Source organism: Amia ocellicauda, chromosome 11, assembly GCF_036373705.1.
Source record: "Amia ocellicauda isolate fAmiCal2 chromosome 11, fAmiCal2.hap1, whole genome shotgun sequence".
Classification (NCBI taxonomy): Eukaryota; Metazoa; Chordata; class Actinopteri; order Amiiformes; family Amiidae; genus Amia; species Amia ocellicauda.
The window spans coordinates 6,796,193-6,819,868 of NC_089860.1; the positions used below are offsets into that span (position 1 = coordinate 6,796,193).

Here is a 23,676-nt window from a genome sequence, read left to right on the forward strand (position 1 = left end):
CAGTTTTGTCTGTGTCATATATGATAGATTTCAGTCTGGATATGTTTAGAATCTGACAGTCTTTTTGTGCATGTTTTTATGAAATGATAAAAACCGTTTCACCAGTACATTTGTGGAAACTGTTGATTTGGTCAAGGCCCTTCAAATAAGCAATAACTGAGCTTTTTGATTCAATAAGTTAGCAGCCAAAGTTTTTAGCATAATGTGTTGTGGTGGGATAGTTTGTCCTCTTTGTTGCCCATATATCTGTTCTTTATTTTTCAGTTTCATGGACAGTGTTAGAAATCAATATTGAAGAAACTTGATAAAACAAGTTCTACAGCTTATAAAAAGGGTATGCTATCAAATTTGCACATGCCATGTATGAACAGGCTTAAGAGTGCAAGAAGCAATATGGTCTACACAGTGACATGTTATCAATTATAATGGAGGCAAGCTTCATGCATAAAAGCATTCTTGAGATTGAAAGCATTTTCCCACTGTCATACCAATACATAATCGTAGTTATGATGCTGCCAGATTTGATATATTTTTTATTATTAAACAAAACATAATAAAAACAAATTAAACCCATTATTTGTCCAAAACATTGTGTATTTTTTGTAGGAAATGTAAAGATTTAAGATGAAACACAAAATGAAAAACAGGCACATATATAAAAAAAAACTAAAAACAAAGGAGTATAAATAAATAAAATAGTGGATAAATCCACTATCTGCACTAGAATTATCAAACTTAAGTTTGTAAGTGAAGTGAATCCCTATATAAACTGATCTATTGTGGTTGAGAAGAAAGTGATCAAATGTTTTCTAATCAATTACCTTTCATAGGGAAAGTAGGGATTCCAGACATTTTGTAATGTCTAATCAGAGTTGGCCTCAATTAATGTTTCTCCCTTGAGAAGAACAAAGAGCACACATTATAGTACTAGAGCTTTGAGATGTTTAGTTTGTGTCTTTGTGTAAATCGAGCCAATGTTTAAACACATTAAGCATAATGTCTGCTTCTTTATACATCACTGTTTGTAATGCAACACTTTAGCTAGCAAATACCGTGTGACTGGTCATTGCACATCTAACTTCACTCCATAAAGCAATGCCTTTCTCTAATGTTGGCATTCTGGGCTGGCAGAAAGCAGGTTTTCATACCGCACTAACAGCTACTCCACAGAGGACTGTTTTAGTATTGCATGCCGCCATCAGCTCTCATGATGGCCAGGCCTGAGTCTTTAAGTCTGTGAGATGCTTAGTGAATTTTGGTAGGTGTCCGTGTTGATATATTTCAGCTGACTCTGAGGTCCTGAGAATACCTGGCTCCCTCTGTGTTCCCATGACAATGGTGCCTCATGAAATTCCTTAACTCTTGATGGTGTTGTGGCAATATTATTATTATTCATTCATTATCCATTTATTGAACTAAATGAAGCACTGAATTACTGAAGGATTGAAGTGGTGTCTAATGCCAGGGAATCCACCTCAACAACATCTGGCTAGCTTACTCCAGATAACCACCACCCTGTGTGTGAAAACATAAGTGCATTTCCTCTTCATTTCAATTTCTGTCCTCAAGTTCTTGTTTCCTTGATAATCCCCATGTTGTCCTCTGTATGTCAGCGCCTTTCAGGAATGTGATTATTTGAATCCTCTTTATAGTTCGATGACTAAAGAGATTCCATTAACTTGCCTGTCTGTGTAGAAAATGCCTTTGAGCCCAGGAATAAATAAGACTGGGTTGTTATTATTAATGATTCACATGTATGAAAAAATGGATTGAGAAAAACATTTGGAAGCTTGCTGAACCAGTCCAATCGACTCATTCAGGACAACTACACATGGATTATAAATGTCTACTGTATACACTACCACAGAGATTAAATGCGCAGTCACATAAATATTCATACAAAATTATTATTAGTTCTAAAAATGGATTCCTCTGCCTTGGTATTGCCACACATGCACACAATTGTAGTAGTGATTGTATCATTGTTGGAGGTATTAAATAAACTCAGCTGAAAACACCTCTTGAAAGGTGACCTTATATCTGAAAGCATCTCTTCTGCAGAGTTTTGTTTACAGCTATTCTGTTTTTATGCCTAATCACTGAACTTTACAATATTGGCAACTATTTCTCCCCATTAAAATCATCCTGTTGAATACCTTTTATAACAAAATAAAACATTGTAGAGCCTGAATGGCAAGTGAGATTTAGTATTTAAACTGTGGTATGTATATAGCTTGTCTTGACTGCTCTTGTATCCTCTGCTATTCCATGACTGGAAACTTCATTTGAACTCGTCCACTATAAAAAGTCTATTTCAGCAAACCTAACTTTAAAAGGCTGTCTCCATCTTGTGTCTACAGTGAGGTACTACGTAATTTTGAATATCCTAATGGAAAAAACAGTTTAGTTGTGTTGACCTTTTATTAATGAAAGATGTTGTAACATAATAAATGTGTTTGGGCTGGAATAATAGGCAGTGTGCTATTTCATGCAGTTTGTGCCATTGCCAAGTAGAATTCTGCATAATTGTTGTTGTTAGTATACTTATTATTATAATTATGATGATGATGATTATTATACTTATTGTATTGATGTCAAATAGATCATATTACAATACTATTTAAGCAGGCCTTATTAGAACTTTCTGGATGTGTGACCTTGAAATCCACAGATTTCAGTGTGTCTTATGTCATTTGTTTATATTTTTCAAGCATCTCTGATTTCTACAGACAGCAGGTTTTTCGATCTAAAGGGTTAGAATGCCTCACATACCGCTGAATTATTTGCAAGATTCAAAAATACAGATGCTTGCCATAATAAAAGTACCTAAGCATGGAATTGTCTCATTCTCTAATGAATTTCTGCACGTTTATAAGGCTGTAACAACACAGGCGCTCATGTACAGGGCTCAACTGCTGATTAATGTGCTTGATGTTTTGTTGTAGTTGTGTTATCTGTTTCAATGTTTCTAATTTTAACAAGGCGAGCTTTTAAATAGTTGTAGTTAAAAGGATTTGAAACTGTAATTTTCATTAAAAGATTCCCTCTTAAACTATACTTTTTGTCAATTATGTCTTGGATGAGGTTTTGTTAAACACCAATTTAGCCTATAACAAACTGTAAAGATTGTAGTCAACAGGAATGTATTTAGACAGTGGCTTGTAAACATGCTGTCAGTCCACTTGCATTGCAGTTTTGCATCACAAAAATCAATGTCTGTGGAGACTTCAGATACTACTTCATCTTAATTTAGCAGGCATTGCCACTTCTGCATTTAAACAACAATAGTCCTCTTCAGATTTGATCAATGTCAGGACCATGATTCAAAGATAAACTGGGTTGTTGTTTAAGTCACAATAATAATTAAAGGACAACAGCATATTGTATCCTTCTTCATGTGACTGCAAATGTAATACAGCACTATCACACACTGTCATACTATTTCCTGTACACTGAGGTCTGCAGCCAGTTGTCTAGCCTACAAACTCAAATACAAAGAATAATACACCACAGTCCATTTAAATTCAATTTAAAAGAGAAAGAAAGCAACAGTATTCTACTAAATAAATACACTGCTAAATTAAGGCCTCCGAAAGATGTTTCCAATTCCAATCCCTTACAGGGCTGTCAGACTCCAGTCCTGGGGGCCACAGTGTCTGCTGGGTTTTGTTCCAGTCCAGTTCTTGGCACCTTAAATGGTCTAATTAAACTATCAACTGGAATAATTTAACACTTCTCTTCAGACTCTGAAATGTTGCAGGTTTACTGTTTTGATTCCAACAAATTGTAAGGTATTGGCAATTTTAAAAAGAAATAGTTTTAGATAAGCCTACCTGAGTAAATAATGACAATAATAATTGGGAGCTCCTATCTGAACAAAAAACAGCAGACACTGCGCCCCCCTGGGACTGGAGTCTGATCTCATCTTTCCCCCTTCTTTATTGTTTTTCATCTTGTGTGATATATATATATATATATACACACACACAGACGGGTGACAAATTAAAGGAAAACCTGAAAAATTACTGGAAGAACATAACGAATGCAGATGCCTACAAACAGGTGAATAACATGATACAATTAAGCAATTAACATCCTATCATGCTCTGTGGCATGTATACAAATGCTGAGCAGGCCCAGTTGACCTCAATTTTGGATCAAAATGGCAAGAGGAAAGGATCTAAGTGACTTTGAAAGAGGGGGCCATTATTGGGGCACGAACGGCAGGAGCTTCAGTCACAAAGACGCTCAACTGGCTAATGTTCTGGACAAGTGGACGAGTGCATGTGTGGGACACCAAGAAAACGGTACAGGCCTGACTGCTGAACGCCTACAGTGAGGGGGTCCGGTGGCTCTGTTCTGCTGTGGGGGGCATTTTCCTGGCATGGTTTGGGTCCACTTGTCCCCTTAGAGGGAAGGGTCACTGCAAATCATTATAAAGTTATTCTGAGTGCTCACCTTTATCCTAAGGTGACACATTTCTATCCTGATGGGAGTGGTCTCTCCCAGGATGGCAATGCCCCCATCCACAGGGCACAAGGGCTCACTGAATGGTTTGATGAGTATGAAAATGATGTGAATCATATGCTATGGCCTTCACAATCACCAGATCTCAACCCAGTTGAACACCTATATAGGACCGACGTGTTAGACAGCACTCTCAACCACCATCAAAACCCCAAATTAGGGAATATCTTTTGGAAGAACGGTGTTCATCCCTCCAGTAGAGTCCAGAGACACGTAGGATCTATGCCAAACCTTACTGAAACACTTTATGCTGCTTTTTCCTTTAATTTATCACCCGTCTGTGTGTGTGTGTATATATATATATATATATATATATATATATATATATACACTCACCTAAAGGATTATTAGGAACACCTGTTCAATTTCTCATTAATGCAATTATCTAACCAACCAATCACATGGCAGTTGCTTCAATGCATTTAGGGGTGTGGTCCTGGTCAAGACAATCTCCTGAACTCCAAACTGAATGTCTGAATGGGAAAGAAAGGTGATTTAAGCAATTTTGAGCGTGGCATGGTTGTTGGTGCCAGACGGGCCGGTCTGAGTATTTCACAATCTGCTCAGTTACTGGGATTTTCACGCACAACCATTTCTAGGGTTTACAAAGAATGGTGTGAAAAGGGAAAAACATCCAGTATGCGGCAGTCCTGTGGGCGAAAATGCCTTGTTGATGCTAGAGGTCAGAGGAGAATGGGCCGACTGATTCAAGCTGATAGAAGAGCAACTTTGACTGAAATAACCACTCGTTACAACCGAGGTATGCAGCAAAGCATTTGTGAAGCCACAACACGTACAACCTTGAGGCGGATGGGCTACAACAGCAGAAGACCCCACCGGGTACCACTCATCTCCACTACAAATAGGAAAAAGAGGCTATAATTTGCACAAGCTCACCAAAATTGGACAGTTGAAGACTGGAAAAATGTTGCCTGGTCTGATGAGTCTCGATTTCTGTTGACACATTCAGATGGTAGAGTCAGAATTTGGCGTAAACAGAATGAGAACATGGATCCATCATGCCTTGTTACCACTGTGCAGGCTGGTGGTGGTGGTGTAATGGTGTGGGGGATGTTTTCTTGGCACACTTTAGGCCCCTTAGTGCCAATTGGGCATCGTTTAAATGCCACGGCCTACCTGAGCATTGTTTCTGACCATGTCCATCCCTTTATGACCACCGTGTACCCATCCTCTGATGGCTACTTCCAGCAGGATAATGCACCATGTCACAAAGGTCGAATCATTTCAAATTGTTTTCTTGAACATGACAATGAGTTCACTGTACTAAACTGGCCCCCACAGTCACCAGATCTCAACCCAATAGAGCATCTTTGGGATGTAGTGGAACGGGAGCTTCGTGCCCTGGATGTGCATCCCACAAATCTCCATCAACTGCAAGATGCTATCCTATCAATATGGGCCAACATTTCTAAAGAATGCTTTCAGCACCTTGTTGAATCAATGCCACGTAGAATTAAGGCAGTTCTGAAGGCGAAAGGGGGTCAAACACAGTATTAGTATGGTGTTCCTAATAATCCTTTAGGTGAGTGTATATATATACACACACACACATACATACACACACCTCAACAGAAAGAAGCTGATATGACCTGAAGGTTATGAAGCCATTTGAGAGCCTTAAATACAATCATCTTTACTTTGAATGAGAAGTATGGCAGAGGAGGGCACGACCCTGCAATATATATTATTATTTATACAAGAATGTATACTTATTGTATTGTGTACTGGTTGTATTTACTGCACGTTGTAATGCTTTGACATGTTTCTTGTGGGTGTCTGGGTGTTAGTGGCCCTGGATAAGGGTGTCTACTAATAAATTATAAATAATAATAATAATAATAATAATAATAATAATAATAATAATAATAATCCGTTTTAGTAACCAGCAGTCTTTATACCATCTAAATGGGATTGTTGCAAAATTGTTGAACCAATTAATCACATTCAAACTGACTATTCATACGTAAAGCAACAACAGGGGGAGGTATTTATTTGTTTTCGTTGCTGGCGCTATTTTGTTTGCTTTAGTCGTCGGTTTTCTTTCTTCGTAGATATTTCAATGACCGTCTACTACTCTGAAAACAGAAGTAATAGTAAGAGTGGGGTGTTTTTGAAAGTGGGATGAAAGAAAGGCGGTGCGACGTCGAAGTAAGTTAGCCAACTGCATGATATGAAGCCTGCTTGATCGACGGCGTGCAAATACTGTTCATTACGCTATATAGTGTTCAATGAACTGTCTTGTGTTGCCTCCGTTTTAATGTGATATGCAATTATGAATTAGATTTTGTTTAATAATCTGCAATGTCGGGTAACACTGGCGGTATACGTGCATGTTATCCGCACATAGGATCACAGCCCCCTTCTCGTCGGTTCCTGTAACAGCCAGGGCAGCCTGCAAGCCTTCTTTTCAAAAAACAAATACGACCTGTAATCCAGGAAGTAAGATCACTGTAGGAGTGACACACAGATCCGACAATCAGAGCACAACCCAGGGCTGCAAGCGCCCGCCCATCTCTCAAATTACCCAATCGGGCTCGAGGGGCGGCACTTCCGCTGCCAGGACAGGACATGTTTTATTGTACGATCAGTTTCAGTGAAGACTGCTGCAGTTATTGTAAGTCTATGAAAATCTTTTTTTTTTTTGTTAACTAAATCGTCATTCTCAAAACAAAAAGAAAACACAGGCGTCTGAACACTTTCCGTCGCATAACTTAAATGAAAGTAGAGTAAGGCAGTCAGCCCAGCTCTTGGCGATCTGAACTACACTACAATCATTTCAACCGGTGACGGAGCGCAGCAAAGAAAAAGTGTCGCTCATGGATCTGTAGACTCAGCGCTTTAGACTCGTTTCTCCAGCCGCCGGTGTCAGTCTGTTCACCGAAACACGCAATCGTGCAAACTTGGAGTGAGCTATTCGTGAATATACGCCGAAGCACGCAGAGTCGGGGAGCATTATTGTCCAAGTGATGTTTGACGAAGAAGAGCAAGCACATCGTTGTGACCAGAAGAGGCCTCCGCTCAAATGTGTGATCTGAAGAGTGCCTGACCGACGGGGCTGGATCGATCGCCGCTGTTCGGCACTCCGACACCACAGTCGCTCGGCTCGTTGAACTTCACTGGCCTCCGCGCTTGTTCAGCACGTTTATTTTCATTGTCTGGGATATTGTATTGAGATACAGTAACTAGCGACTTGGTCCAGAGCTTTTTGTGTGTGTGACTTTGTAAATGGAGATCACTGTAAAACGCTTCCCAGTCTCATCTTCGTTACACGACTTGTAGAAAACACGTATTTTTGTTCGAAGCAGCGGAACTTCTTTCGTCTTTAGTTTTTTTTTTTTAATCGCTCGTCTCGCATGATTGCCTTTGGCTGAAGACCCCGGTCTGCTATTGCATTTGAGTGAGTTCTTTGGGTTCCTTTAATTTTGTGTGTGTGTGTGTGTGAAAGAAACAGGGAGCAGGGGAGAATAATCGAAACCTAAGATTTGCAGGTTGAAGCCCAAAACAAAAGAAACATGAATGGTTTTAGTACCGAAGAGGACAGCCACGACGGGCCTCCGTCAGCGCCGCCGTTTTACGGCCAGAGTTGCTGCCTGATCGAGGACGGCGAGCGCTGCGGCCGCCCGGCTGGAAACGCCTCCTTTAGCAAGAGGATCCAGAAGAGCATCTCCCAGAAGAAACTCAAACTGGACATCGACAAGAGCGTGAGTATCCCTGCGACCACACGACTGCTGTGCCACGGCCGAAACTAACGCCATTTCCTTTGACGTGCACACTTTAGAGAAGAAGGGACGACCTGATCCACAGCCCCCACAGTGCGCTCTAATGTAACCCTCGTAACTCGAGGGGGAAGGGATCCCAGCCTCCCCGCGTTGATCATGCAGTCGTCTTTGAATCGCTGTGTAATAATGAGTCTGCAGGGTGTTTTGGGTGGTTGTCGTTGCTCTGTTTGATTCAAGGCAACGTTTCCAAACGCAAGCAACCGTGCGGAGAGCTGGGTCCGTACTTTCTTTTCCACGCCTCTTCCCCAAAGATGGCTGTTGCTAAGGAAGCCCTGGTTGTCCGCCGTTCGACTAGGAGCCGCCGGCGCAGGATGCCAGTCCAGGCGAGGAAAGAGTAGATTAAACCCTGCAAGAAAAAATAAACAGATCTGTATTCCTCCCACCGAGGCTTTCGACTCGGGGGGGAGAGTTGCCTGCCTTAGCCATGCGTTTGCAGTCCAGTAATGTGAGACTGTGGGGCACTTGCCATGCACTGCACGTTTTGGTTCCCCAGCACACGCTTGCGCTACCATGAGGCATTGTTTTGTACTTTTACAATGTTTTACTTATTTAAAAAATATCTCAATCCACCTTTTCCACTGCTGTAATAACATAACCACACCCTGATCTTTCATCGATTTCCCAGAAGTAGTGGTTTTATTTTTGTATTTTTCATACCATATTCTTTCTGGAGAAGGTCCCCACACCTATCTTAAAAAATATTGTGGTTGAAAGTGAGGCCAAAGCTTTTTTTTTTTTTTTTAATTCATTTTTTAACGTCTGATGTGTAAATCAGATTCATATTTAAGAAACTGTAAAGCTTTGAAGGGACTCTTGGCCCTCTACTGTTTCAATGCCTTGTTTTGTTTCCTTACTCTCAGGTCAGACACCTTTATATCTGTGACTTCCACAAGAACTTCATCCAGAGTGTCCGAAACAAGAGGAAGAGGAAGACGAGCGACGATGGCGGCGAGTCTCCAGACCATGACATCGAAGTGCCAGAGGTACAGAAATCACTGGAGAGATGGTGGAGGTTTAGGCAGCTAAAAAGACAAATGACTGCCCAGAGCCTTTAGTCAATTACTCTAACCCACACAGGCCCCTGCCATATTAAAACCAGCAGCCTTCAGCTCATATGTATACAAGACACCTCCAAGAACAGAAAAAAAAAAAAAAAAAACAGACCACACACAAACACAGCTGTAATCTGATGTTGTTTCATGTGGTGCCGCATGTAGAAGTTTGATATTTACACCTTGGGATTGGGCATGGGGAGGTATCGAGGACACTCTAGTGTGTTGGGAGGTGGCTGCTCATTCCAGTGTGAAGGGACTTGGTATGTTTTTATTGCCTTTTTGGATATTTCCTCTACCTCTTGAAAAATGTTTTCCCATTTTAACTCTGTTTTTCCCTCTCGGGGATTAAAGTTTCCCATTCCATGTTTACGGCAGTTAAGATCGCCCCAAATTCCGTGCAGAAAACAGCCCAGTATTTTGTAAATGTGGTCTGTCCTTTCCCAAGGCAATGGAAATTAATGGAATCGGCAGTGATGTCCAAATCGGTTTTAAAAAGCGGAATAGCCCTTTACTGTTAGGCATATCCCTGCTTGTTTATAATTGTGATATTTCTTAGAGTAGTATTTACTAGTTTGCAATGCATTTAAGCACTGCCAGGAGAAAAACAATGCTCTGATTATACAGAGTGGATATGGTGGTTTTGAAACAGTTTACATATTATATTACTATCTAAAGAAATGTTTGCTTTTAGGCATTTGTTGCTCGTAATTAATTTGTACTGATTTGTTAATGATAATGAGCATCATGTTTTTTTTTTTTTTTTTTTTTTTTTTCTTCCCCTTTTTCCTTTTTCCCCCATGCAGGTTGACTTGTTTCAGCTTCAGGTGAATACACTGAGACGCTACAAGCGGCATTACAAGTTACAGACCAGACCTGGTCTCAACAAAGCTCAGCTGGCAGAGGTAATGTGTCTTTATTACTGGAATGAATGTTCGCAATTTAGAACATACTTTGAGGGAGCTATTGTAATCCATTGCACCGGTTTCCACATGGTATTCAGAAAGGGAAAGTTTCAGAAGTAGCTTGAAGTGATTTCTGAAACATACAGAAGTAATTTATCCAAATTCTAAAGGCTAAATGTGTTTGCTCACTTTTCCAAAGCACAGATTTGTTGGGCTCTCTGCTTCCATACTGAAAAGACACTTGAAACATTGTGCAAGTCTATAAAACAGAAGATTTTTATTTATTTTTATCTCAAAATAATGCATTAAAATTAGCAAAGCAGTAACATTGTGGTTTTGATTTTCCCAGTTAAGGCTTTTTGTAAACATTTACCTCCCCACCCACTTTTTTTCCATGGTAAACTTCCAGTTTCCTTTTTTGTTTTTGTTTTATATGTCCCTTTTTCTATAAATACTGAACATTGTTTAATATCTTAAGTTACGCACGCTATATACTTGAAACGCTTACAAATGGAGGCAGTACACTCAGAAGCTTGCTTTATTTGTGACTGGGCTCCTTGCGGAACTTAAGATTATAATAATGCATTTGAAACTCCCTCTGCAAAATATGTTTCCTGGTCCCACATGGTAAACTGGTGGCCATAATTCAAATCCATCCTGGCAAAAGGCCAGTCATGTGTTGGGTAGAAAATGGTTCATAACTTTCTTGTACAAACTTGTTTCTTCTAAAAATAAGCTTATTCCAATTAACTCTGCAGCACACACTGCGTAGTCTCAATACGCCCCACATGACAAACAGTTCCTGCTTTGTTGTCAGTAGGATAGTTAGCAGGCTTTTCGGAGTTATCAAACCCTGACTTCCATCGCATGCAATTCTTGCGTCGTGACACAACCGTTCAGGCTTCGTTTTAACGGTATGATTCCATGCGACTCGTCTACCCAAACACAAGGAAAAGAAAATGTAACCCTCCATCTGTCTCTCTCAGGTTCTGTACGTCAGGATTTGGGGTTAATATCGTTGCTCAATATGTAAATGAGAGCAGACATAATTTAGAAAACCTTAGCATCATGCTCCAAACACTTGTGCTTATCTATGGAAGCAGAAGAAACCTTACATGTACTCCTATTAAAAAAAGATTTAAGACTCCAGGAGAAATGATTTCATGTAAATTTGTTATTTTCCAATCAAACCTTCCAGAGAAAACGTATTTTATTCAGTAGAAAGTATATAAACCTCTGTTAAAGTTTCTAGATTAAGTTTCTTTTCACTAAATCTGCCCATTTACACATTACTTTTAATAGCCATACTGTGAAATCCAAACAAGGAAACCTTAGTTTTACTTCCAAATATTCATTAGCTTATCATCATCATAACAATTTAAAAGGAGTCTTATTAGAGTACAAATTCAAATGTCAAAATGAGGATCATAATAATGTATACAAGACAAACGGACCTAGACTGGTCACACGCCAACACGTTCGCACTCTGCTTTACACCAGAAAGTGTATCCCATGTTTGAGACACTATTACGCCAATGGTCGTTTTTGCAGCTGGGTCAAGTTTTATAATATAATTAATTTGATTTTGCTTAGAGACGCATTTCCCTTTACAATATTTCTAGACCGAGTGAATGGTTAGGGGATTTGTGAGAATTACCTGTGCTGCAGATGCGAGTATTTCCCAAGGCTTAAGAAAAGTGCTGTAATGCTATTCGCACACCATTAATACAGGGGAATCGATGGCTTCATTCAATTCGAGCTGTGCTTTTGTGTGGCTTTGTTCGAGACTGCTGCCAGATTAAACATAAAATCAGTCTGTTTTAGGGTACATAATATCAGCAATCTGTTGTTGTTTCCCTCACACAATTTCATTCCAGTTTCCAGTGTTGCCTGTAGTTAATCACATTTTCCATGTCTGCAATTAGAAGAGCATACGTCTTTGCTGTGCATTGTCCTGAAATGAACTCCACTGAAAAAATATACATATTTTTGAAGCAAAAATAGTTTAATTATCGCACTTGAACAATGTGGCACTTTCATGAAAGTTGCTTCAGACTGGTTTGTTTGGCCCCTGGTTTGATCTGCTACAGGCACAGTGAGTGGCAGGCTGTTGTACAAATTGTAATGAGGTAGAAACTCAGTACACTAACACCCTCAAGTCATATTTAGGTTACACTTACATGGAGGTATGCTTCAACTTTCCCAGTGCACCACAACTTAGTTTGTAAATTAAAGCTTAATTCGCCCTCAAACTTAAGGCTTTTAATAATCATTTCATTACAACGGATCAAGGTGTAATCCTTAGATGGAAATGGCTCGTCTTTCACGACACAGAGCACTGGAATAATATTGAATCCAAATATGGTGTTTACATCGCATATGCGTAATATCTTGCATCTAAAAAAAAAACGGGAGCCAGAGGACGTCACACAACTGTGCAGCTGCCAAAAAGTCGTTTCGGAGTAGTTTAAATCTTGACATTTGCAGCCATCAGTATAAATGCTTCCAGTTTTAAAGTCAGGTCTACCACCTTTTTAAAATGTACTCGATATAACATACCAAGCAACAAAATATCTAGCACCCAGTGATGACTAATTTGTGTTGACCTTCTGCTGATTGCAAATCTTTATCATTACTGTGTGTTTGGAACCAGAGCAAATACTCCCGATCATTCAGTCTCAGCCAGCCCAGAGCAAGACGTGTATAGTGAGTCTATGACATCAACTAGAACATGTATTAAGACACCAAATTACTGTGAGACATCTGGCTAAGAGAATTAGCTTAGTGCACCACCAGTAATAAATACTTTCTAAAACCAATCTCTTCTCTTGCAACTGAGAACCGTTACCCTAACTATCTCTTCTTCATTCTAGACTGTCAGTCGTCACTTCCGGAATATTCCAGTGAATGAGAAGGAAACTCTGACCTGTTTTATTTATATGGTGAAGAGCAACAAAAGCCGTCTTGACCAGAAGTCTGAAGGCAGCAAACAGCTGGAATAAGGTCACACTTTTTAAACTAACTGTGAGGATGGACTCATAAGGCATGAAGAGAATCTGTTTTGGTCAACCAAAATGTACTAAGACTGTTCAACAAGGTAGAGCTATAATGTGAATATGTATGTACAGAAAATAAAGGTTTTAAAAGAAAAGATTATGGTAGAGGAAAGGATGTAGTATTACTGCATTGAGTGTAATGACTGTTTTTTTTGGGGGGGGGGGGTAAGATACTGTACTGCGTGCCAAACCATAGACGGCTTGACCATTATTAATACTCAATGTTTGTTTTTGTTAAATTAGGATCGTAAGAGTGCAACAGGTCAGAATGTGCGATTGATTTCAATACAGGCAAGTTGTCAGAATGATGGGATTGGATTCTCTGATCAAAGAGGCAAAGTTTATTAAAAATTATGTAAAGAAGCACAAACTCAAAATCCCTGCACTCGCATTACATTGGTAACCTCGTCTTTTTATTTTCTCTCTCTAAAGACTTGTCTTGCTTGTTTTAAACTGTCTCGTCTAAGTCTGAAGAAGGAGGTGAACAATATTCTAGTAGTTTAACTGGAAATGAACAGGGACTGCATTTGATATCATGTCTAAATATGAATATTTCCCATTTAATGTCAACTGGTAATTTTTTCATTAAATTTGGTCTATTTGTTGATTTTAGAATTTTTTGTTTTTCTTATAGAAACTTTCAGTGCTGAATTTTGTTTTTGGTATTGTTTTGTGTGTAAAAGAATTTAACCCTTCAACGCCAACTGTTTTTGACAACTGAGGACCTTTTAGTTTTTAAGATGTTCATTTGTCAAAAGTATTCTGGAATGGATATGAAGAAACAAATTGCAAATTTAGGTATGAATTCTACATGCGGTGCTTTGCATCTTCTACAGTCATTTAAGCAGATTAGCATTACGCTATAGTGGTTCTTTTCTGTGTTGACATCTGGACTGGTGTTATTGGTTTGATGCTGTTAATGAACTGGATAGATCTTGTCTTTCAGTGACTGGTGGACTTAATCCATGGATTAAAACTTTCTTCACAGAGATAGTGATGTAAATGCTACCCTTAGAATTCATTGTATCCTTTATAATGACTGCTTTAAATGCAATTTTGTATTGGGGAAGGTTACTTTTTGTCCAGCTTTTCTTTTAAAACTCCTCTCTGGCACAGCACTTCCTGGAGAGTGATATTTGTAGATGGAGAGATGTAGGCCTATATCTGTACAGTTCAGTCTTTCAGTACTCAATAAAGAAGCCCTGTTCTGAATTGATTTGTATGACAACCCCTCTAAGCACTGATCAGCACTCTTGCTTTCCCATAAAATACCTGCAGAAATGCACATCGCCGATCCGACCAAGAGAGAGATGTGATTTTGAAAGATAATCCTGCACAGAATCACTGTTAATACCAGACTAAACTTGTGTATGTTTGCTTTTATATCTCCTTTTATTTAATGTATGGGTGGCCTCGAAAATTAGCACCTTACAATCTTAGCTGCACATCCGAAAAGCGAGAAATTGTATCTTTTAGTAAGTCATGCAGATTTTTTTGTTTTTGTTTGATTGATTTAATGCGAGGTGTGTGTGGGGATTGGAACCATTGAAACAATATTTTCCAAGTACTTAATCTGTAGTGTTATGGTACAGTATTATACTTTTGTTCGGTTCCTGCCCGAGATCCTTCTGAAGAATCATGATAAGGCCGATGAGTGGAGAATTCAAACTGCACGGTGTTGGAATAGCTGCGATTGTTTTGAGTCAGTGGTGCCCTGCAGAAGACTTCTTACTGAAGCTTTACAATGTCATAAGACAATATGTAAGCTGTTTTTAAATGAAGGCATAGGAAATTAAAGTGTCAGTTCCTTTAGTATTATTTACTTGTCTTCAGTGTGTACTCAAATAGTCCTGCCCGTTTTGGGGTATATTATTTCAATTTGAGTTGGTTTTCCTGTTGAAAAACTGCTTCAGTCTTTTTTGGAAATGGAAGTTGGCCTTAAGGATAGAGGTGTGAACGATGACCACCAGCCTACAGGGAAGTAAATGTTCACTGGTTTTCTTTCCAAGTGTGCGATATGATCTAACAAACGCGCACGTCTCCCAAAAGACGATGCAGGTGTAAAGCAGAGAGCAAGCCGTTGAACTTGCCCATTATTTTGCTGTCTCTGTGCAGTCTGGACCTACAAATAATGAATCTACAAAATGCTGTCATACATATTTTCTAAATAAACCTATCCTTATCATGTCATGAAATTAAAAAAAAAAAAGATTGTTTTCCAGAGTCTAAGAAACCGGGCCTGAAATGGTCCTTTTTCCTTAGAATGAAGATTTAAAAAAAATTGTTATGCCTTAGTATGGAGTTGTTTGTTAACTTTATAATTGAGGCTTCATATTTAAATATGTATGTACAAAGTAAAATGAGCTATTTTCCATGCTGTTCAGTTATAAACTTGCTATAATTTGGTGCAACATTTTTAGAGCTATACTAGTTATATAGTGCCATGTAGGTTGTTTTTGTTTGCTTTTTTTTAAAAGGTTTTGTAAGATGTAAACACACTGGCTGTGCTGTCTCGAGACTTTATTGCTGTACTAATCTAGACATAAGTATATGCATATGGCTGCTTGTTGCTTTAAATAAATGTTCTATGTACAGAAAAAGAAAAAAAAATGCATTGTTTATTGTATTCATATCAAACATCTTAAAGGTCTTAGCAGTACCTTTTTTTTGCTTTTGTTTTTTTCAGAAATTCATACCAAGGTCTCTGGAATATGAATTGCATTGAAATTCACCCTTTGACCCTCTCTCATTCATCCCCTCTCTCTCCACCTCTCCAGATCTCTCAGGGACAGAAACATGCTTTTTGCCAATTAAAATGTCAAAACTAGTACAGTGGCCAGATGTATGCAGCAAGTAATTATCCATCAAATGCATAATGTTTTAACAGTACCACTTATGTATTTTTTTGTATTGTTTTCATGTCTCTGCCCATTATGGGTTTTTGATTATGGTCATTTTATATAGCACCCTAGACATTATTAAGGATGGAGCTGGAAGCTATGTTTCCGAATTATTAGGTATTATAGTCATTGTTAGAAAGTGACATGGTGAGGGATAATTAAATAGGATCTTCATACAGAATTCTTCGAAAGGTCACTAAAATAACTTCTATAGTACTGTAATGTATATAATCAGAACGCTTTTGATGAGTGTTACAAATGCGGATTTAAAACGAGTAGTAAATTAAAATTCTACCACTTGGCGGCAGCATTGTGCTAATTCTCTGATTTAAACGTTGTTTTGCACGTCTCTAAAACGGACAATCCCTGCTATTAAAATAATCGATCCTTTTGTAATTCTATGAGTTTATTTGGCCTGTGAAATATACAGCTCTGGAAAAAATTGAGAGCACTGGCATTTTTTCTTAAATCAGCATCTCTACATGTATGGCAGCCATTCCAATCCATTCATTTTTGTATTTGGAATTGGGGAGAAATGTTGTCAGTAGTTTATAGAATAAAACAAAATTTCATTTTACCCAAACACATACCTATAAATAGTAAAACCAGAGAAACTGATAATTTTGCAGTGGTCTCTTAATTTTTCCAGAGCTGTATATATGCCATGCAAATGCCCGTTTATCAATCTACACTATCCAGTCACTTTGAACACCTGCAATACATTTTACAATTGATTTCCTTTTAAGGCAGCTGCAGTTTGATCCAATGAAATGTCTGGAGATTCGTGTTCATTAACAAAGTCCATGGCCTAACATTCTGTTACACTTTGGATGTGTATCTGTTGCTGCATTGTCATGAGATTTGGATTTTCTTCACTTCCAAATGACTCCAGTAAGACCAGGAGTGTGTAGGTTTTTCCCCCAGCACATTTTGCGTCTTGGACATGATACACATTTAATTTTGACCGGTAACAATAGATTGCTATTAAAACATGCTTGCGTTATTGTGGAAATGAATAGCCTGATCACGCATTTCACTCGGTTGTATTGGGTTGTCCCCCCTCCGGAATGTCCCTTGTCTGTATGAACCAATTTCAACTTGCTTTGTGGCATCTTGGATCTTATCTTTGACGCCATCTCGGCATTAGAAATAAATCACTATGGGCAGTGATCCATCTTGCAGGCTTGGACCTACACCAACATCTGCCACGCTCCTGTCGGGCCAGGGAAGGATGTTGATGTGCAAGATAGGTTATCTTATGTATTTATTTGTGTTTAAGACGTAAAACTCGCTGAAATGGCTTAATTACGCAAGCGCAGTAAATAGCAAAGAATTGCGAAGAGTAACAAATAATGCAAAGTCTTATGGGACGACCATTCTACAATTTTAGTCAATTTAATATAAGACTTTTAATTCAAACATTATTTTCTTAAGTATCAATTCTAGATTATCACGATAAGAAATGCATTTCAGTGAGAAATTATATATATTATATAGTAGGTGCCCATCTCAACACAAGGTGATTAATAATACAGATTAAACGTGTAAACTAATGCGCTTTTAAATGTGCTGTAATTAAGGACTGTTATTAATATCTGCGTCATTATTTAGTTACTACATTAAATCAGGTATTATAATTTTATATCAGTACCAGTCCTTAATGGCAGTAAAGTATATTTCTGCGATGGGTTGCACTGAATTTAACAACGAGGGTCTGAATGCCAATGCAGGTCTATTTTCTGAGATCAAGGGCAATGCTCAAGTTACAAAGTAGTAGGAAGACCTTTGCCAGGGCAGACTTTATCATTTAATGGTTTTCGAGCAATTTTCAACAGATTAATGAAGGCCGGGTTAAAAAGTGCTGGTGATTTACCATCTCCTTTGGTTTTTGCAACCTTCAAAAGCCTACCCACTGTTAATAAGGCAATCGATGGAAACACCCATTTGATATTGATTGATGGAGCAGGTTAACCTCACGACCAGCTCGGTCAACTGAAAAGAAAGCTACTTTTGACCAGTAGAAAGAAGGGAAAAAGGGAAGCAGAAAAATAAGGTTTGTTAGGGTTAAGCGACGGCCGGGCAATTTAAACGCACACATGAGAAATGCTGAGGCAATACATGCAATTTTAGGGGAGAAATACCCAAATGCTGGTTTGCTCACATTCCGACATTTGTGGTTGTGATTGTATTGCTTATTTAGAATTAGCCAACTCGTATCTCTTGATTTTTATCACCATGTATCAAATGACTTCATGAAACACTTGCCTTTTCTTTAATCATTTCTTGCTGTATTTATTTTGCAGGTGGTAATAACTTTGACTGCCTATATAATCATCCGGTATTGTGTCGTTTTGTAAGGAATATGCAAGGGGAATATAGCGCAATCTTGGAAATGCAATGTCATATCAATATCAAAATCGACCCTGGGTATGTCATTTTGAATACATTGGATTTGTATTTGTCATATATTAAAACCCTAAATGTATTTATCCGTAATTGAAATCCACCAAAACCTTAACTGGTAAATCTAATATCCAGTACAATGAATGAATGAAAACGCCTACACGTCTTACAAAAATACAATTTAACTGTAAAATAAAAATATTTAGCCTTCTGTTATTCCTTGACTGAAACCGCTATTAATTTATAATTTAACATTTAATTTCCCATAATGAGGCTAGATTGAAATGTTTAAAAGAGAAAATAGTTGCGCTTTAGTTGGTTAATAGATTAATCATCCCCTGATGCTTATTATTATTATTATTATTATTATTATTATTATTATTATTATTATTATTATTGTCAATAGTCTGTTTTGGTATGCTTATCGATAACCTGATCATTTACAGTTCTTGATTATCTCTTAATAGACTTTATGCCCCCCCCCCCCGGGCCTGTGATTGCGCTATATCAATGGGAAGCGCACCTCTATCTGGCTATGCACAACCCTAATTATGACTTGCTGGTTTCTCCATCATCAGGCCAGATGTTGATTGTCTTCTCTTTCAGATGAGTTTAATGTCAGAGTGGAATCTGCTGTGGCTCCGTGGAGTCTCACTGGCCGCCCAGGTTAACCCTTTCATCCGCAGCCATGCGAGAGATAAGCGGAGTAAATAAATAGAGCATTTATTATCACAACCAAAGCGCCTGTACTGTCCGTCCCAGGCCTTTCCAATGCACAGCGGTGTGAGGGCTTGCGCACTTTCTAAATGCTTTGAATGCGCAAGTTACCTTTCACAACGCGCCCCCTCTACAGCTGCTGTCTGATGAGAGTTAGCATATTGTGCCAATGCAATGGACTCAGGTAGTGGGCACTGCCTCCCCCAGAAGATTAACTATTTTATGTTACGTGTTATTTTTCTCTTTTTGTTGTGTAGGCTGCAAAATAGTAACCGGTTACACGGCTATTTCGGTTTAGAAGATATATGCCCTTTAGAATTCCTCCTATTCTAAATTATATATTTTTGGGTTCTGATTAAAGTTTTAAAATATGAAAAAAGCCTACTTAAACCCCCCGCAAAATGTCAAATGTATTTGTTTTCCCTCTCCTCCATTAATTTAAAACATTTATTTAAGCATGCATATATATAATGTGTGTGTTGTGACATATTTAGGTGGTACCAATACTTTTTTCAATATATATTCTTTTCCTTTTAATTAGAAGACAAAACAAATCACAGCTGCAGGTAAAATTTCCGGCCATTTAAAACACTAATACTGTGTAGTATTGTTACATAATAATAATAATAATAATAATAATAATAATAATAATAATAAATCTGTATACTGGATTACGTCACACTATTGGAGTTATACAAATATGATTAGAGACTGTAGCTGGAATTAAATCAGCATCTGGCTAAGGAACAACTCAAACATACCCGTGGAATGTGATTAGCGATATCATACATTTTATATTCATATTTATTTAATCTGAAACAAAAAATAAGAATCACGGTGACACAAACTGGAGGTAGATTAAGACATTCGTACACTACACGAATACAGTACGACAAAACACAATGTCTGGCTGTCAGCAACACTTCAGCGGAGACATGTGGAGTGCTAACTTGACAATGACAGAAACATCAGGAGCCCCACCGAAACCCACCGCTGCAGGTTCACTTGTAACTATTGCCATAGCCTATAAACCAATAACAAATCTGGCAACTTGTGTTTTCTTCTTATGATTTATCGGTAAAGTGGGAGTGGAGGTGGGGGTGGGGAGGGGGACATCACGACCACTTCAACGTTGACATCTCTTGAAAGGGGAAAGCAAGGGTCAGGTATCTTCAATGGCGTTTCTTCTCAAAGTTAGGAGCACTGCGCGTCATGTGTCCCAGTGGTTGTATTCCGAGCTGCGGGGTCCTGCGGAGTCTGTGCCGGGGGTCCTCTCCACACTTTCACTGGTTCAGTTCTAAAGCCCAAACCTGCTGTGGCCAACCTGTCCTTCCTTTTAACTTTTTTTCATTTCCTATTGATCCCGGAACGCTGTCATTCTGCGAGGAAACGAGATAAAAGTCAGTTACAGAAAACCTCTGGAAAAAGGCATGCATTATTTGCATACATAATATATACACACACAAAGACGCAAATACATATACAAATATAGATACAAATGGTTCATTATTAATAATTTACACAGTTCACAGTAAATGTATCTGGAAGTTCGATTAGTAGTCTTTTAAGATATACACATTATATTTGCGTCAATTAATGAAAAATGAAGGGATGTATTTTAGTTTGCTAATCACTCACTTTGTTATAATGCTCACGTTATTTTGAAGTATTAGTTCATATTGGAGTGATTTAGTATTAGGCAGATTTTTTTTTTTAATTATAAAATTACAGGTTTATATTTCTAGACTTCTGTATGTTTATATATCCATTATTAAGTAAAATTAAAACAAAAATGGCAAAACATTTTCCAAAAGAAAAATTAAGTAAATATTTAAACCTAATGAAAAAGCTTCTGATACAGAAATATACTGTAATTTGTTCTGTATATCATTGGACATTTACCTAGTCCAATACATTAACTATTGCTATATTTTAATAATTTCCTTTTATCTACACTTATTTATGTTTTGATTATTAAGTGTACATTACTTTCTGCCTGCTTGTGTGTATTTTATAAATGTGAAACATTCATCAGTGGTTACGTTTGCATTGCTTTCAAATACTTGATTTAACAAGTAAAACATTGCATATTATTTTGCAGTGCTAATTATTTAAAAGTTGGTTGAAGTCTCACCATGTCTCGTTTTCTTTTCATGTCTCTGTTGTCAAATTTCTTGATTTCGGCTTTAAACCCCTCCGTTTCTCCAGTGTCCTTGGCAAGCACGTCCATTAAGTATGCAATATAACTTGTAGCCAGTCTGAGCGTTTTGATTTTGGACAGTTTGGTGTCGGCGGGCACGTTTGGGATGCATTCTCTTAGTTCTGCAAAGGCGCTGTTGATGCTCTCCGTCCTGCGCCTCTCTTTCTTGGGGCCGGACCCTCGCCTCTTGCCCATCCGACCCGAAAGTGCATCCAGCTGAGTGTGGTCGTGTGCAGGTCCCGGGACTCCCAGTTCCGAGCTGTATGCAGGCTGGAGGTGGAAATCTGGAGAGACCTCACCGTGGTTTACCACCCAGCTCTGGAAGTAAGGGTTATCTTGATGACACCTCTGAACAAATGGAAATGTTTCGTGCATCAAATGATGGTGCTGGTAGCTCCCGATTAAATTCATATCGAAATCGGCCGACCGTAAACCCAAGGAGTCGTGTGGCGTTCCTGTAATGTTGCAACCCTTTTAACCGACAGCCCCTGTGCCTTCAGACTGTTTCCATTTACGGGTCGGGTAAAGTCGGGATCTCAATCTAAGATGCGCAACAGAATTATGATCTCAGAATGCGGTGCATTGGAGATGATCAAAGGCATGTCCTAAAAACAGACTTTCTTCCATGTGTCACTGAAATAAAGGCATGAAGATGTCATACTGATAGATTTAAAAAAGAGAGGGGGAAAAAATAAAAAACAGATTCCAATTGAACTATGGAAAACGGTGCAACCTCCTCTTTTGTTGGATTACTCTCATTTGTACAGCAGATTTAACCCTTATGGAGGTAAAGAGGAGGTAAAGAGGCCCAGGTTTATATTGTCCTGAACGCATTGCATTCCTCGATGAGCCAATAGAAAGGGAGGCAGAGAACCGGGGAGGAGATTAAACGTGTGCTTCCCAGAATGGCTCATATAACGGTACAGACTGCAGACTGCGCTCCCAGATACCTCAGTGTGCGCAAAGTCCAACTTTAAATGGAGATTGATGAGGGCGATGATGCTTATATTGTATAAACTCGAACAGCACATCAAAAATACCTTCTCAAAGCTTTGTGTTTCATTTCAGCTGACTGATGTTAATACAAGACGTGTCATTGACAATTCCTTGCACATTTTTTCGTTTTTTTTTTGTTTTTTTTTTTTAGAAATATGTGGAACTTTTAACATCCATGTACAGTGTTCATGCAATATTAATCTGATATTTGTGAATTCGTTTATGAGATACAGTTTCAAATATCTGCTAATGTAGACGCATTTTCTTCTTCAGAGTGAATTTGATAAAGTTTTGCATGCATGGTATTTATTGTGCCTTATTATATCGAGTTTCTGTTGTTACAGTTTGATACACAGAATGGCAACATTTTCCAATGATCAGGCTATGACATCATGACACATCGATAAAATTGAACTCTACCCACAATGCGTCTTTATAATACATGCGTTAACTGTGGTCTTCAAAATGTAATGCAAAGATCCAAGACTCGGATTCGTTCGTTTATTATTATTATTATTATTATTATTATTATTATTATTATTATTATTATTATTATTATTATTATTATTTGTGGAATTTAACCACCTATTGCGCGTAATGAAACTAAAATTAATTAACAGAATTGTGCTAAGAATGGGGTAGGCCTATTTAAATAAATTAATTTACAATCAATTCGTAAAATAAACTAAATGTTGCAGCAAGAGCAATATTGCAGGATATAAATTAATGTTTTAAACTGACAGTGGAAATCACAAGTTCCATCAAGGATTCCGGTAAATCAGTCAGTGTTGTATATTTCGTTATCAGAGTGCAACTAGTTAGCAAATGTATATGTTGCACATGAAACGTGCATCTTATTGACACAGTTATTATTGTTGTTTTCCATTGCGCTGTAGATTCTATATCACTGGAGATGTGGGATTAAATGTACAGTTATTGCTTTTGATAATGGTTTGTATGTGTGTGTGTGTGTTTCACTTTAAACAGTTGTGAATAATTTTGGGCAACCAAACATCATAAAACACAACTCTTTATATATGTATACTATATATGTATATATACAAGAAGGTATACATTATATATATATATATATATATATATATGCACACACACAGGTACA

At 38.2% G+C, this 23,676-nt stretch overlaps 2 protein-coding genes across 2 annotated transcripts; one reads left to right on the forward strand and one right to left on the reverse strand.

The window, feature by feature from the left end:
• The first annotated feature begins 7,097 nt into the window (after nucleotides 1–7,097).
• Nucleotides 7,098–13,947, forward strand: sap30l (sap30-like). The gene is made up of 4 exons (XM_066716473.1): nucleotides 7,098–8,249; nucleotides 9,188–9,310; nucleotides 10,186–10,284; nucleotides 13,158–13,947. Exons 1-4 carry the CDS (start codon nucleotides 8,061–8,063, stop codon nucleotides 13,284–13,286), a joined length of 540 nt encoding a protein of 179 aa, XP_066572570.1. The 5' UTR covers nucleotides 7,098–8,060; the 3' UTR covers nucleotides 13,287–13,947.
• A 6,199-nt stretch (nucleotides 13,948–20,146) lies between these two features.
• LOC136762878 (heart- and neural crest derivatives-expressed protein 1) lies at nucleotides 20,147–22,452 on the reverse strand. Its single transcript, XM_066716472.1, has 2 exons — nucleotides 21,495–22,452; nucleotides 20,147–20,739 (listed from the first exon to the last, which is right to left on the reverse strand). The coding sequence occupies exons 1-2, from the start codon at nucleotides 21,969–21,971 to the stop codon at nucleotides 20,644–20,646; spliced, it is 573 nt and encodes a 190-aa protein (XP_066572569.1). The 5' UTR covers nucleotides 21,972–22,452; the 3' UTR covers nucleotides 20,147–20,643.
• Between the last annotated feature and the right edge of the window lie 1,224 nt (nucleotides 22,453–23,676).